Source organism: Balaenoptera musculus, chromosome 4, assembly GCF_009873245.2.
Source record: "Balaenoptera musculus isolate JJ_BM4_2016_0621 chromosome 4, mBalMus1.pri.v3, whole genome shotgun sequence".
NCBI lineage: Eukaryota > Metazoa > Chordata > Mammalia > Artiodactyla > Balaenopteridae > Balaenoptera > Balaenoptera musculus.
The window spans coordinates 60,524,809-60,541,891 of record NC_045788.1 but is presented as its reverse complement, the minus strand read 5'-3'; the positions used below and the strand labels follow the sequence as shown (position 1 = coordinate 60,541,891).

The window sequence follows — 17,083 nt, the reverse complement described above, 5'->3', positions numbered from 1 at the left end:
GCACATAAAATGGCACCTACAGTCACTTGGGAAAACTTCTGGCAGTTTCTCATAAAATTAAACATAAACCTACCTTATGACCCAGCAATTCTACTCATTATTTAATAAGAGAAATGAAAACACATCCACGAAGAATGTTCATAATAACTTTATTTGTAATCCCCCCAAACTGTAAAGAACTCAAATGTCCATAAACCAGAGAAAGGATAAATTGTGGGATGTTCATGAAAAGGAACACTACTGAGTAGGAAAAAAACCTCCAAACTATGGATATACGCAACAACATGTATGAACCTCGCAGACATTGTGAACAACAAAGTCAGATGCAAAAGTGAACATGTATAATTCCATTTATATGAAATTCAAGAACAGGTGAAACTGATCTATGACAATAGATAACAGAAAAAAATGGTTGCCAAGGGCAGAAGGGGAGAGAAATAAATTTCCTGCACACTTTCTGAGATGATAGAAAAGTTCTCTATCTGGACTTGGATTAGGATCACATAGATGTATACAATGTCAAAATAAATAGAACATAATCCTAAAATCTATGCACTTCACTGTCTACAGATTTTACTTGAATACAGACCGTTTTACCTTAAAAATTAGTATTAAAAATCTGACATCAGGGCTTCTCTCGCGGTGCAGTGGTTAAGAATCCGTCTGCCAAGGCTGGGGACACGGGTTCAATCCCTGGTCCAGGAATATCCCACATGCTGCAGAGCAACTAAGCCTGTGCACCACAACTACTGAGCCTGTGCTCTAGAGCCCGTGAGCCACAACTACTGAGTCTGCATGCCACAACTACTGAACCCGCATGCCTAGAGCCCGTGCTCTGCAACGAGAAGCCACTGCAATGAGAAGCCCATGCACCGCAACGAAGAGTAGCCCCCGCTCGCTGCAACTGGAGAAAGCCTGCGTGCAGCAATGAAGACCCAACACAGCCACAAAAAAAAAAAAAAAAAAATCTGACATCAGATTTTTATCAGATCTGCCACTTCCAAAAACAGCTGTTCACACAGACATGTGAACTCACCTCAATTTACAATAGCTTTGTTTTTTGAGTCAGTTACTCTTCAAAATAAAACTTGAATTGTTTTCAAATTCACTAAATTTTCTAGTGAAATGCTGCTCATAAAATTTTACTTTCTTGCCCTAAATTTCTTATTCATTAAGAACATGATTCAGGGACTTCCCTGGTGGTGCAGTGGTTAAGAATCTGCCTGCCAATGCAGGGACACGGGTTTCAGCCCTGGTCCAGGAAGATCCCACATGCTGCAGAGCAACTAAACCCATAAGCCACAACTACTGAGCCTGCACTCCAGAGCCTGCGAGCCACAACTCTGAGCCTGCGTGCCACAACTACTGAAGCCTGCATGCCTAGAGCCTGTGCTCTGCAACAAAGAGAAGCCACCGCAATTAGAAGCCCGCGCACTGCAACGAAGAGTAGCCCCTGCTTGCCGCAACTAGAGAAAGCCTGTGCACAGCAACGAAGACCCAACACGGCCAAAGATAAATAAATTTATATAGAAAAAAGGAACATGATTCATTATGTTGTACACTAAAAGTTAAAGACCGAAGTACCCTAAAGATAGTCCAAACCCTCAACTCTTTTTAAAATAAAAACAGATGCCGAGATAAATTGACTCGTCCAGGATCATGTTCTTGTTTCATTTCAGAAATAAAAATACATATATTATACATTGTCACCCTTTGTAAATACTAACACGCAAAAACAACAGCTTACCTTTTTAATAAACGTAGATGAAATAATTACGTGGCAACTGAAGCATTAGAAACAATGACTGAACATTATTAGGTTAGAATATTTTTTAGAAATAAATGTTATATATATTATATATATATTTTTTAAATGTTATATTTTAAAGCACTTTTTTTTTAAAATTTTTAAAAACTTTAATTTTTTTGGCCGTGCCACGCAACATGTGGGATCTTAGTGCCCCGATCAGGGACTGAACCCTGAATTGGAAGCATGGAGTCTTAACCACTGAACCGCCAAGGAAGTCCCAGAAAGCACATATTTTCTATTCAACTAATAAGGCATTTCCAAATTTACACTGGCTGGTTTTTCATGAATGATACATTTTCTAGTTGAAGTGTGCTGGTCTTTACAGTTGGTGCATTTGAATCAGACAGCTTTTCAGGAACTGTACCGATAAGCTATAAAACTTGGGTAACAAAAGAACTTCTGGATTTTTGAAAACTGCAGTTAGTGAAAGGCATAATGGAATTTCTGTACTCTAATGGAGGGTAAATGTAGTAAAATTTAGCTAAAAACCCCCCAAAAAACTTGGCAGTGCTGGTTGTGACGAGCAGAGAGAGGATTAAAATGCATTTAAATAATGGAAAAAGGCTTTTACTTACATAGGAAAATTTTTATTTGATAAATATAATTTCATAAAGTTTAAAAAATTACTGAGAGCTGTACAATAGGTATACTACATTTACTGACAATGCAGATAATTTAGATATTAGACAGCCACAGTGTCTGAGGTCCAAAATTTTAAACTGAGTGTTGCGACAGTATTTCCAACTACTAATTATTCATAAAAATCTAAGTCACCGTTATTACAAACATATCATTAGTTATGATCTATTTTTTGCAGCAATATCATTCAGGTTATCTCACATAAACAGCACTTTAATAATGTTCTATTTTTATGAAAATAGATGACTCATATCAGGATAGAAATAAAAATGTCTCTAAAGGGGGACCAAAATTAATAAAACACGTTTTACATAACTCTTTGGTGTGTTAGTTTTATTAATGCCTGCTTGTATCATACTCCAAAATTGATCTTTACAGGAAAAACACAAACATGGATGATTTTCCCTTTCTCCCCAGTCCCCAATAACTTTTCAGAGCAGCGTATGTTAAAAACTTTTGGTATTAATTATAAATTTTTTAGTGGCCGTGACTCCTGCCTATCAGACAGGAGTCTGAAGCTTACCACAGAAGCCCAATTTCACAATCTTAACGCAGTAGAAATGACCCTGGTCTGAGTAAGGTATTCCCTAACTGGATGATTTGCCTCTGTTTAACCTCCTACTCAGGACAGTGCCAGAGTCTGGATCAGGTCTGGGAAGCCTTTGGACCTCAGGGAGATTAAGACCCAAGGAGGAGGCTAGTTAAGAGAAATTCAAACTAAATTCTCCCCTTTTTTCTCCTCAACCCCACAGAAAGGCTGGGTAGCTATAGTTCTCCTGGCCCACACTCTACTCCTTCTGGGGTGAGCCTAATGCTTGCTAAAGCTGAGGCAGGGTGCTGAGTCACCTAAAGCAGCTGACAGGCAATTTTGGAAACTGACTTGGTGCTTACTGCTATCTTCAGGGCTACAGGCTTCAGGCTAGGCAAAAGCAGGCAAGTGAGGCAAATAGATTTGAGACCACTAACTAGCAGTAACACATGTAGCATCATACCCTGGTTTTGGCAGATAAGAGTAAGTTAATTATCAACATCATACTTTCCAAAGAATTTTAAAGAAATATGCAAGGGAGAAAATTTCTGATTAACTCATTATGCAGTAATAGTTTTACAATATGAATATTTAGCACTAGAGAACTACTGCAAGTTTGTAGACAACAGTTACTTTCTTAAATAAACAGAAGAAAACCCCTTTCTGACAAGATAATCTTCCTTTAAATGGAGTAGGTTTTGAACAACAGACTAGGAGAAGCATGTCAGCGGATGCTATTAACTTTTTTCAGATATAAAATTCCTACATAACTTCAAATACTGAACGCAGAAAATTGCATCAACCACACCTTGAGCACCGTATAGGCTAGCTGACCTCGTGCCTTTGCTGTAGCTGATCAGACTGCTTGATGGCTTTGCCGTCCTTCCCTGGTGTTAGTACTCAGTTAAACTGATGGCAAATAAACACTGTAAGGTAGATGTAATGCAGGGCTACTGAACGTCATTTTGTTATATGAACATTTTATAAGACATTCGAAGAAAAAGCAAATTCTGTATTATTCTCCACTAATACTCTACTGAATATTTTCTGCAATATTTCCTCTTCTGGAACATGAGCTGGTAAGGGTACACACTGTACATTTTATTATCCCTTTACTGTATTTGCAGGATAACAGTATCTTCCTAAACTCAATCTAAGTTAAAGAAGGGCTATTTATGAAAACTAATATTTAGGCTGAAATTCATAACCTAATATCCTTGCATTATTGAAACAGACAAATGTTACATTAGCAAGAAAACAGTTTACCAGTGAACAAAGGTAAAGTCTTAATTCTACCATTCTTTCCCTACCAGCCCAATTCCAGAAGTCTTATATTCATGAAATGGGAAAGGGGTGGAGGGTTGTGCAATAAACCTACAGAAAGGAATTATCATATTCTCCAGGGAAAATTTTGGCAACACCTTACTTAACCATTTCCATACAATTTTGAATGTATATGTACACAATAATATGCTTAGGGATGGGTAACAGTTCTTTAATAATCATTTCCAAGTTTTAAAACATTACTTTTTATCAAAACAAATGACAACACTGGATCTACATGATAAACTCAGGATGAAAATCAAGTACTGAACTGCAGTGAGTTAATACACACCTGATTAATCATTTTTAGCATTTAAATTTACTGCAGCCATGACCCCATATAATTTAGCATTTTAGACTTTGCTTCATTTACATTCTATAGCCACACCTTATAATGGGGCACTGGGCAGACTTCACTTTACTGTAGTAGTCTGCTGTAGGTTAGATAATGTATACTAACCTAAAAATAACAGGATTCTCATCTGAAATTCTTTATTCTAAAAGCTAGCTTACTGAAAGTCAAGAGCAATTCTGAGCTAGTTACAGAAAGAGGCTCTTCTCATTTTATTGATTTAATTATCCTAATATTTTGATTTGTATAATTAAAAGTATCTGCAATATTTAAATAGTTTTCAAACTGGTTTTTTATTGATTATAGTTGAATTTACAACAGTGTCATAAAATACTATAAACAGAGCCTTCAGATAGACAAAAAAAGCAAATTTAAATATATTAACCAGATTAAAGCATGCAAAAGATCCAATGATAAACACATTAAATAATAATATGCTAATGATGTCTAATTTACCCACTATAGGTTCTTTACATTGTCACAAAAATAGTAAACATCAATTTGAAATTTGGTGAATGGACTTGATTCCTTATTTATAGGTAAGATATGATATACCCTTTGCATGTATATGGTTAACTTAACTGGTTGTGTTACAGTACATTTAGAGAAGTTTTGGTACTGGTATATATTTACTACCCATACTGCAGTAAATAATGGTTGGAAATGCATTCTCCTAATTTGCTCTGTGAACTTAGAAAGCACTAATGAATGAACAAACATGGGTCACTGAGGGACCAAAATTCCTTACTGTTCACATTAATTTTTCCCATGAAAAGTTTCAAATATAACTCTAATAAAAAAATAGTTTTCAAGGAAAACTTTTCAGCATAATTTATAGAGGCAGATTTAAACAGAAGACTCAATAACCAAGCCATACTAAAAAATACAATTAACTAGGAATTAGCTCCCTTTTCTACCTTGATGTTAAAATATTTAGTGGCCTTAGCAAAAGGCTGAAATGCCATTGGGAGTCCCGTAAGCACACGGGGACAACCCAGATAAAGAGATGAAAAATGGCTCTTTATTCATAAATTTTAACATGTTCAGATTTAACTTAAGAGGGCGGCTGACAGGGGGGTGCATGGTAATGCTTTTTGTTTGTTTGCCATTATAACCCTGAGTGGGCATGAACTACTCCAGAGATTTCAGAAAGTAATTCCGCAGAGGTAGTGTGGCCATTACCAGGATGATCACACTGAATTTTAGGAAAGGAGTTGAAATGGCTCCCACAAAGTACTACCGCCCCTTTAACAAGCAGACGAGTCCATTGTGGAGAGAGTCAAGATGCTCCTGTCGTTGGTATAGAAAGGATCCGATGCACTCCATGATCTAAAGTAACAATAAGAGAAAAGTTTGGCTCACCAGGACCTATGTTTCAATTGAGAAAAAATTGTACTCTAAAACTTAGGACCAAAATGCGATTTGAGTATTAAAATAAGCACTGATTGATTCATTTTTTAATGCTAAAGATAAGTTCTTCTTACTAGCATTGAAGGACCAAACATTCTATTTATATTATACAAAAACTTGGGAAAATAATGCTCTAGTCATCATATAAAAATATTAGCCAAAATTCATTACCATTAAAACAATTTCTATAGGTAGTAAAGCATGAGACACTCTTAAAATCTTAATTCAATAAGAAACAAGTATGTTATTAAGAGGTATGCACATTTGGTTTTACTGAAAAGCAACTAGGCTGTATTTTGACATCACGAAAGCAAACAAACAAAAATCTCACTTACCAAAAGCTTTGGAATGAAACAGTAGTATGTTCATATTATATTATTATTTCTTTTCAGGTATAAATTCTATTCTAAAAGTTTTAGCATTAATTAGCTTGAACAAAGTAAATGTTTTAATTCAACAGGTATCAAAGACACCCTGAACGAAGTAAATGTTTTGACTCAATAGGTATCAAAGACACCTAGATGTCACTAGGGTTTTCACTTAACTAAGAACAAATGATCCTCTACTGGTCTGGAAAAAGTTAACTACTGTCTGTCTGAATGATAAGGCCATAAGCAATTCATTATATAATACTTTATTTGCAGCTGTACCAATTTCAGCTAAAATAACTTATGACTAAAAATAGCCTGCCATGCTTAAAATAGCCTAACCTATTTCAAGGACAGTATTAGGATTACCAAGTTAAAGGTGGCTTTTCTTAGAATACTAAAAGCACTTAATAAATACATTTTATGTAACTTTTTCCAGGGTTCCCACTTTCCTTAAATAAAGAAGTTAGAGAAAGAGATTAGCACTTAAAATGGCCCAAATTCACTTTTATAAAAAATCTGCTGTTTCCTAGAGACTAAAGTTTGTATGTAGTTCAATTTTAAACCGATTAAGTGAGCACAGTCACAATGAAGATTGGAACCCAGAAACTTTACAAAGTTGGCAAAGAGGAAGACAAACAAGCAACAACCATACCAGTGGTTTACAGGTTCTCTAATTTTACTAGTTTCCAGAAAACTTAAACAGTATCTACCTTCATTTAAGAAGGGCTTGTTCACTACGGTCTCTCTAGCACCTAGAACTGTGCCATAGTAGGTACTCAGTATTGGTAAAATAAATGAATGGAATAAGACTATGAACATTTCTTAGAGTAAGTATTTACGCAAGAAAAAGTATGCTCAGACACACATGACAAAACATAACTATAAACAATACTCCCAAACTGCCAATATTTTAGTTTTTCCTCTTTTCCAACCATTGCTTACACAGAAGAATCTTATTAGGTAAGGTTTCCTTCATCTTTGATCTTTTCAAAGCACACATGTGCATTCATATTGTTAAATATCATATTTGACAGAACATTAAACACCTGAACTACATATTAACTATTAACTCCTTTCTACTTAAAAGACAGTTTTGATTAGGATAAAGTAACTGTTGGTAAATTACATACAGAAAAGCATTTATTGCTGAAGTACAGCCCTTTAGAGTACAACATGGCATATCCTTTATATAGCACCATGATGCTATCTTTGAAACAGAGCTTGCAATATGGCATATTCCTTTGACAACATCAATTAGTAAAATATAAGTAGAATTTTTGTGCCTGGATGGTAAAACTTTATTAGTAAAGAAATCTGTCATATGAAAGCACTAATTGTATTTCTCAAGTGATGACCATGACCTCTTATGTTTAATTAATGTTAATGGAACAAATATCCAAAGGATTCTACATCTTGTAAATAGAGGTATCAGTCTGTCCCTACCTTTTAAATTAGACATGAGAGAGAAATGTAGAATAGATGCTATTCCAAAAGCAAAACAGAATGCCAAATATATTTCACTAAAACAATTACAGGTAAAAAACAAAAACAAATGACTTTTCAAAGTTTAAATATAAATGTTAATGGATCCATGGCAATATTCATATAGCCCCTAGAAAAGCACCAAGTGGTTTTGAATATTGTATAATTTTATCCACTAAAAAAAAAAAAATAGAACAAATCTCAAAAGACTTTTTAGATTATTCATTTGAAGAAAACAGGGAGATAATGACAGTAGTAACCGATAGCATAACCTGAGATGCTGGACATAATTGGAAAGGTATTTATAGTCTGTCAAATAAGATATTCATTACTGTTAAACATTTTATTAGGAAAAAAAAAACTCTTAAAAAAGAAAAAAGTGAGATACAATTTTAAGGGGAAAGAAGTACAGATGAGAAGAGACACCTTCAACAGAACATGCAGAAATAAATCCCGTAATTCCTTGGGCAGGTTCAAAAGGGATAATGCAGCATAAAAATGGTTATGTAAAGAATGATGGGGTGCATCACCTAAATAGTTGATATCCAGAAAATGGGAATATATATAAAGCAGAAAAATATTCTGGGATCATTTAAAATTAATTCTAGTCTTTTTTTTAGTAGTTAGTGAAAATGTACATTGTCATTAAAGAGAATTTCGTGTTGAAAAAGATGTTCTAAAAATTCTATACAAGTTCTACAGTAGTCTCTTAGTCTAATTCCCACCTTAGTTCTGTGCAGTAAAGCTGTCTTATATTATACATTAGGTCTTTCTGGAACTTCCTTTGGGACACTTGTTGGACTGGGTACATGACAGAACTACTTTCTTATAATGCATTTCATAATACAATTGTGTAAGTCATAACATACAAGTCCCAATAAATTTAGGTGTCATAGTAATTCTTACATGTGGAATAAAATGCCTACAAAATAATATCACAGCATTATGGAAATATTTTAGATCACATTAAATAAACAAATGGGGACTGAAACCACAGACATTATGTTATTAACATAAGAATGCTATTTATAAATGCAACTGTACCATAAAGAAATGGCCATAACTAAAGGCAAAGTGGGAACTAACAAGTTCACCAGTAAAAGTTACCTGAATTCTATGATACAAGAATGATGTCATACTCATCATTTTTAAAACATAAAGCCAACCAAATATTAAAAATTCTTTTATCAACAGATAAGAGTAGTGCCTCCTCTGCCCTTTATTCCCTGCTCCTGGGGTCTTTCCAACCTCTTCCCAGGCGTGGCACATGTAGAAAGTGATACTATTCATGTGGCACGCTGCGGACAATGGAAATCACCATGCATCCTTGCCCATCCGTAACCCTTCATGCACACGAGTGCACTGCTGCTCTGACTTTGAGACTTTTATATCATTCACCTAAAGAATACCAAAGTGTGAAAAAAATTATTTCTATTCCTTAATATTCCCTAAATAATAACATGTCTCTTGGGGAAATGTATAAAGAATTGAATCAATTTCACTTTTAAATAATTTAAGTGGTATATACCAAAAAATGGTATTTTTGTTATGATCCAAAAGAGCAAATCTAATTCAAGAAACACATTTGGGAGGAGACAAAAACACTAAAATTCTTCTAAACCATAATTTAAAGAGCCTGTTCTAACTTATAAACTTTTAATTAGACCATAAATACCGAGTAAAAACTTAAAAATCACAACTTATTTTAAAACCTCATTACACATATAAAAAGGTGTGGGAGAGCAGAATTTCAGCCTTTTATGTTTATAAATACCTCAAAGTCTCAAATGAGTGACTAGACAATATACATGAAGAATAAGAAAGGCAAAATCTTTTGACTTTACTATTATGTGTAGATTATTTTGTAAATACAAAAAGCAAACATACAAGCAAAACAAATACAGGAAATAAAACAACACTTTAGGTATAATCAAAAAAAGAAAGTTATAAAAAACGAAACGAGTACCAGATACACACTCCTATTCACCACATTTGAGAAAGGCTGTAAAGCAAGATTTTTTGTTCATTAGATGAAAAGTCTCTTCAAAGGTGCTTTCTGTTCCTTTGTTAGTGAAAGAACCCCCTACACCCTAAAGCCACAAAGTGAAATACCATCAAAGAGTGCTAATAAACAGCATACTTCCTGCTTCAGTTGGTAAAACCAGGGGCTGATTTATTAGGTATCTAGAGATGCAGGTTCATCCTGTTCCAGTTTATAGGATACTCATCTGCAGCAAAGGCTACTTAGAGAAATTTCACACCTGCTGACATGGGACGGACTACATCTTCCTATTACTCGTTCCAGCATTCTTCCAACAGATGCGCACGCTGTTTCTCCTTCTGAGAAACAGCACATGGAGTCCAAGCACTTGATACTTGAATTTGTTTCAGTAAGCTGAAGGAGTTGAAGGAGAAAAATATTAGTTATTTATAGATTTGTACTTCCAAAAAGCATTAAAAAAACTGCAACAAGCACTTTAAAACCAAAAGTAATATATACATGTTTTCTATAATATGGAAATGTATGGAAGGCTTTAATTAAGAGTAATCATACCAAAATATTTAAAAGGCACTGTGTCCTAAATTAGAGGCTGAGTAAAATCATTATATAAAACAAGTAGCTGGATACTATATAAATCTGCAAAGATTTTGTATTTTAATATCTTAATATATTATGATTAAAATGATTTATTTACATCAACCACTCAGAGACTTAATGAATTCTCATTCTTCCTTGAGCTTTTGTTTAGGTGAAATGCTCCTGCAACTTCAATTAAAAATATCTAGTAACTGAGAAAAGTAGAGTTTAAATTAATTTGAAGACTGGGAAATAACCAGGCAGGACCAAATCCCAATCTTCAACAATAACAACAACAACAGTAGCAAACACCTTACGTAGTGCCAGGTTCTAAACACCATATAGATATATATATGCACATCATAAATAATTCTTGAAAAAAGCATCATCTGCCTTCAATTGCTAAGCAACTATTAAGTGCTAACCATGCCCATAATAAGTTCATCTTGCTTTTTAAAAATTAACTGATGATACATTATTAAAATAAAGAAGTAACTAAGTAGTACTATTTAGATTTAAAACTGAATTAATTTCTGTAAGCTTGCAAGATTTATATTGATTGAGGGATAAAAAAACCTGGCAAGAAAAACTTAAAGCCACAGTACTAATAATTTCAATTCTGTTAAAATAAGGGGGAAAAAATGGTATGACCACATAGCCCAATGACTCCTAACCCTGGTTTTGACACAGTCAAGGGTACACCTAAATTTCTCAAGGGTTATCATTCTAAACAAACTTATTTTTCACTCATTTTCCTTTACATATATAACATATTGCATAACAAATCTTTCAAAAGTGTAGAGGAAGGAAAACAACAAAAATAGATTCATTAGAGTGCTGCAATTCACAAAGGTTGGGAATCACCAAGTGTAGAGTGTAGGCATGGCAACAGTGGACACTTGTGGAGACACTCACAATGGACAGAGGACACGAACATGATGAAATGTAAATAACCTGGCATTCTGAACCTAAGCAACTGGTGAGGTCCTGCAAAATTCCTGCTCAGAATAATCCTGCCAAATACCAAGCAGTGCGAGACAACTTGGTTCCTGTTAGGCAATGAACTGATTGCATCAGTGTCCTAGGATCTGCTAAGCACTGAGAAATAGCCAAATTTTACTTATTCTTTCATTATAATACCCTTGGGTTTAGGACTGCTTACGATACTATTTCTTAAACTGTGTATTATGAGATATTTACAGACATTGCACGAAAAAAAGTTCTGTGGCCAATTAAGTTTGAGAAACACTAGTTCAAGGAATGTCTAAACAGACTTTGTGAGTAAAGGACTGTCAGTAAGTCGGGTTGTACGGTCAGTCTCCAGGGAGAGAGCTAGACATGGTGCAATTCTCAAATTTGTTTTTTTCAGTAAACTCCCCTTCCTCCCCTCCCCACATGGAACATTAATCAACACCAGCAGGAACATTAATATTCAGTGGAAGATTTTAGGAAATGCTGGTTTAGGTAACAGGATTTCACCAGTTTCCCAGTTTCCTCCTTGGGTTACTGGGCTCCAGCTTCCTCCATCTCAAAGCCATCCTCTGTAGGAAGCAGGACTTTAGAGCTCCCACATGCTCAAGGATAAAGTGCTACACCTCAAAGAGGCCTGTAGGGCCCTTTATAACCTGATCTCAGGCTGCCTTTCCTGCTCTACTTCTAAATGCTCCTGTACAGTCTCCACACAGCCAACCAGGCAGTGCTCCCTGCCTGTGGGTATGTGTCAGGGCCTGTCACCAATTGGGGGCAGAATGCTGACCCCTAACACCAAGTTCAGTTTAAATACCATCATCTCTATGAAACCTCCTCCACCTCTCCAACTATCAGTACTATCTCTTTCTCTCTAGCTTCTATTCCAATTCTTGTTTGTATCATTTAAATGACAGAAGCACTTAAATTCAACTTATACTTCATTGAGCAAGGCACTGTGCTGGTTCCTAAAGGGGACAGCAACCCTGCCTTCAATCTGTTGAGTAAAGGATAAAGAAAAGGGCGGGAGATAAGCCAGGAACAAGTAATAATGGCAGTTATATTAATGGCATGCTTACTATGTATGTGCCAGTTAGTATGTAAGATGCTTCTCATGGATTATCTCATTTATAACCACCTTTTCGGACAGGCACCAGACTCATACACATTTTACAGATGAGGAAACAGAGAAGTTAAAAATATGTTTATGCTCACCCAGCTGGGGCTTGAGTCTTGGTTTGATTCCAGAGCCTAAACCTCTTTACCATGCTGTTATACTGCCTTCTTATAATTATGGTATGAAGCAGAGTACAATATCGAAAAAGAGGAAGGAAAGCTCAAACCCAGCTGTTGTTGTTGGTATTAGTGGGAGAGCATGAGAGATTTGATGAAAAAGATGGCATACTGAAGACTGGATGGGATTTCAATAGCTGGAGATGGGAGAGAAACAGCATTCCAGGCTAAGCAGAGAGAATGAGTAACTGCGTGGGCAGAAAAGTATGATGTGCATTTAGTGCATGTTTAGCCTAAGTGTAGAGAGAGTAGTTGTTACTCCTACCCCCTTGCAAAAAGACCAGTGTGACTCAAAGTGTGATCTATGGACCACTGTTGGTCTGAAAACACTGTTACTAGCTCATGAGAGACAAGTGCATCTGGTCCGTGAGAGTAAGAGATTAGACAATTTTATGGCAATTTGACAGAATAGTTTTGTAACTGTTGAATCTAATTAAAAAATTGGGGCTTATTTTATATATCCTTTAAATTTCATTTCCTAGTAATTCATTTTTATTGTATTTTACAAAAGTATTGGTCCGTGATGAATTGGAAATGAACAACAACAAAACAAACAAGAAAACAAACTGGTCATTCACAACATTTATCTGGGGAGCACTGAACTAGACCAGAAACTTGAAAGAGCAAGGGGTTTGGTTCTTCTTAGCTTAACAACATGTGCTTTACTACTGCTGGTGCTCGACCAACTGACAGGGATTCACTAAAGATAACATCCATAAGGTCAGCAGCATTTGAGTGTCCACATACATGCAGAACACTGCTTAGGTTTGGATCTGCTTTGCATTCATCACCTTTTACTTTAAAACCTAAGGACAAGTATTAAACTAAGGGCAACTCAACACAGAGAGTAAATATCTTAATATGTCAAAAATATTATAAAGAAATGACTTTTCAGATCACCTTCTGAACTAAGCAAAATATATTTCCTTTTTATTCCCTAAGGAGAAAAAAAAACCCACCTGCTTTGAAAATGCTGGTTAACTGTGTTTCTGTAAAACTATCTATAGAAAACACTATACTGTTCTCTAGCAAACCTCCAAGCTCCATCACTTTTCCATATATACATCTTTGATCTCATAGCACAGCTTCCAGTATAACCGGGGGTGGAGCATTTAGATCTCATTTCATTCAAAGTAAGGAGAGGGAGTCATTACCTTTTTAAACAAGAAGACTATTAATAAATACTAGAAAAGAAAACAAGCAAAGTAACAGGAGTGAGACCCTACCTGGTGGCACTAAACAGTAACTTTTTTTTTTTTTTCACACACACACACTGTATTTTATTTTTACAAGAGATAAATAGACTGACACCAAGCATTGTAAATGGATGACCACAACAAAAGCAACAATGATTGCAATTACCAAACATGAAACACACTCATACTATGTCATAATATTGACATTCAGTCCAGTAATCCTCCACTGTAACAGCTCCTTTACTTTGCAGTGAAAATTGATTTGTACACTTTTTTGTAGAAAAGAAAACAAGCAAAGTAACAGGAGTGAGACCCTACCTGGTGGCACTAAACAGTAACTTTTAACTTAACAGAAATTTTGATTTATTGGTAAGACTCACTCTCCACCACATTTACTTCCCAGAAACAACCACATAACTTAGAGCTAAAAGGGCTGCCAAGCAAAACAACTATGGAGATCCAACATGGGTATGTATAGCTAATAAAAATTTTCATCTTTATAGAACTTCCCTTTTGAAATAAATTCTGGCTCACTGCTCTTATTTCCATTATTTTCACATCGATGACGGTAAACATTTAGAAGTTTCTCCTGTTACTTCTACAAAAATCTTCCTTAAATTTTCTAAGTGTTGGAAAACTGTCATACATTTCTAAGTTTTTTAGTCATGCCTATGACATTTTACCCTATCAAATCAAATAAAGTTCTTTACGTTTAGATAAAAATTATTTAACTATTGACCATATTTGTTCTTTTGCCCTTAAAATTGTTTTATATACTTCATAATCAAAGTGAACACCTTGCTTAGCCTTAAAGGAGATATTTGTAAAGAAGCCTTAAACTATAATTATGGAGGGAAAAAAAGGCTTCTGTTTAAGGAAATGTTTTCCTTTTAAATGTGAGATCAAAAGTCATCAAATATTACCAATTTCCATATTTGGTTAAGAATAATAAAACCCCTAAAACAAGTTAATAGCTTCAAGTTCTTATTCAGAATTGGAAGAGGTATCTGTTTAATGATGCTTTTTAAGTAACTGCTTCTCTTACTCAAGGCCTCTTTCTCCAAAACATGCTGTAAGCTCACATTTACTCCCCTGGACTCCCTTCCCTTTCTTTCTCACCAAGTAAAATAAACAATTTTGAAAGCCAATTATAAGTATAAATAAAATACCTCTATACTGACTTTTAGGGATCTCCAGAATGAAGGAGATTCCCATATGTGTTGCCTAAATTTAAGTGTGAAAATAAGCATACAATATGAATTCTATTTATTAGGTAAGCTTATTTTAATAAACTTGGCTTATTCCTTGTTTCAAAAAGACTGAGGCCCCTTTATTTTAATCATGTGATTGCAAAATAACAATATCTGACTAGGAATTTGTAGTTTAGGTGAACAAGAGTATGAGTTATCTGTGAAAAATGATAAAATCTCCAATTTTAATTTAATGAAGAGGGTAAATCAGAATAGCAACAATTAACTAATCAGCACATCTGATGTTAAGAAATCAGTTTTCTAAGTATCAATCATTCACAGCATATCATTACCGTTTGGTAGAAATAATATCAATACTAATACTTTTCTTCATTTTGACCTCCAGATGAAAAAGCTGTTCAGTTAAGTCAGCACAGATTTGAAAATAACATTAGTTTTGTAAACTGTCACACTTATCAGATATGCATCTAGGTCCTGCCTTATTATTATTAGTCTTTTAAATGTTCGATTGTATTTGTTTACAAAATTTTACTCATTCAGAAAAGTGTAGCTTTTAGTGGCAAATAACTAAATACAGGCCATCAAGGTTTTCTGTTCCTTTTGTAGTTCACTGCTTTGTTAAGTGAAGCAATAGCTGTACGTATCTTTGTCACACAAGAAGAGGAAGGTGACTTGTAGTTGGTTGAAACTGCTTAAAATGTTTTTTGTTGTTGGTGGTGGCAGATTTCAGGTCTCAGGCTTAAGCGTCCTGGTTCACAATGAGAAAGGTCAGTAGCCGTAGCATCCTGTTGATATATCTATGGTAGCTAGGTGCAAGCTGGAAAGAGGGCATCCAGAGTAGGGCCAGGAATCCAGAGACAAAAATGTGACAGAACAATGAAGGCCTAAGAGGCAGGGTGACGTAGAGGGAGATGACTAGGAGAGTCTAGCCCATGGCAACATTTAGGGCTCAGCATAATTCTGCCTGATTTGGCAAGGCTGACCAAATTTTGATTAGAGAAACAACTGCCATTTCAAGACAGAAAATATAGGAGAGAGATATTATTTAATACTTACTTTTTTAAAAGTGATTTTCATCTCAAAATATATGCCAAAGACAGAAATATATGAGATGAGAAATACTCAAGATATATTTCATTCAACTAATTAAAATTCAGTGATAAGCAGAAAAAAACTGCAGATCAGGGTAAACACCTCCAGCAATTTTACTAAAATCATATCCATGGTTTGAGGGCTCTTCTACTTTCTTGTTTATAGGAAGAGAGACCATATGTCACAGGATGATAAAAGAGTTCACTTATCATTCCTTTGTAAAAGTAACCATAACAAGGCCCCTATTATTTAATAGGGGTATTCTAAGAACCCAATTTCTCAACTGTTCTATACATTTTAATGGACATATTAAAGTAAAGCAGCACCATATCCATGTCTTTTGAAATATCCACTTGAGCTTGAACCTTTGGGGAACTTTTATCGCAGAAGACATAATTTCACAGTATTAGCACAGTCAGTTCCCAAATGGATTATGTGCTCTGGGAATTAACCAGGACATCATATAAATCCCAGCCAGCTTCCCCTCTTTAATCAATGAGTTCTTCAGCTGAGTTTTCCTTGTAGCCAATGAGCGCATGTTCTAAAAACTAAAAATCTTTCTATATTTATCAAAGCAAAATACAAGATAAATATATTATGAAGGTAATCATATGAAATATCCCAAAACAGAATAAAAATTCAGAATTGTTTTGAATTTCTTTTCAACGAATAATAATAATGACTGGGAGTTGATTAATCTTCAACATTTTCCATTTTGGGCAATTCACTAAAGGAATCTAATTTTAAAAATATGTCTTCCAGAATAAACATTTTTTTCAAATTATTGTACCTGTTCCACTGTCTGATTTATAATCTTCAAGTAGCTTTGTT

At 34.9% G+C, this 17,083-nt stretch overlaps 1 protein-coding gene across 7 annotated transcripts in view; it reads right to left on the bottom strand.

Moving 5' to 3' along the window:
• Positions 1 to 2,380: 2,380 nt before the first annotated feature.
• ATP11B (ATPase phospholipid transporting 11B (putative)) overlaps positions 2,381 to 17,083 on the bottom strand; it is a 128,190-nt gene continuing 113,487 nt past the window's right edge. For 3 of the 7 annotated variants that reach the window (XM_036851897.1, XM_036851898.1, XM_036851900.1), the window contains 2 exons: positions 10,178 to 10,311; positions 2,382 to 5,982 (listed from right to left, as the gene is read on the bottom strand). In XM_036851897.1, coding sequence (XP_036707792.1) covers positions 5,901 to 5,982; positions 10,178 to 10,311 — 216 coding nt within the window. In that variant the 3' untranslated portion in view covers positions 2,382 to 5,900. Of the gene's footprint in view, positions 5,983 to 8,244; positions 10,312 to 17,083 lie in introns of those variants that run through there. The other 4 variants (XM_036851894.1, XM_036851901.1, XM_036851895.1 and 1 more) reach the window with 3 other exon arrangements.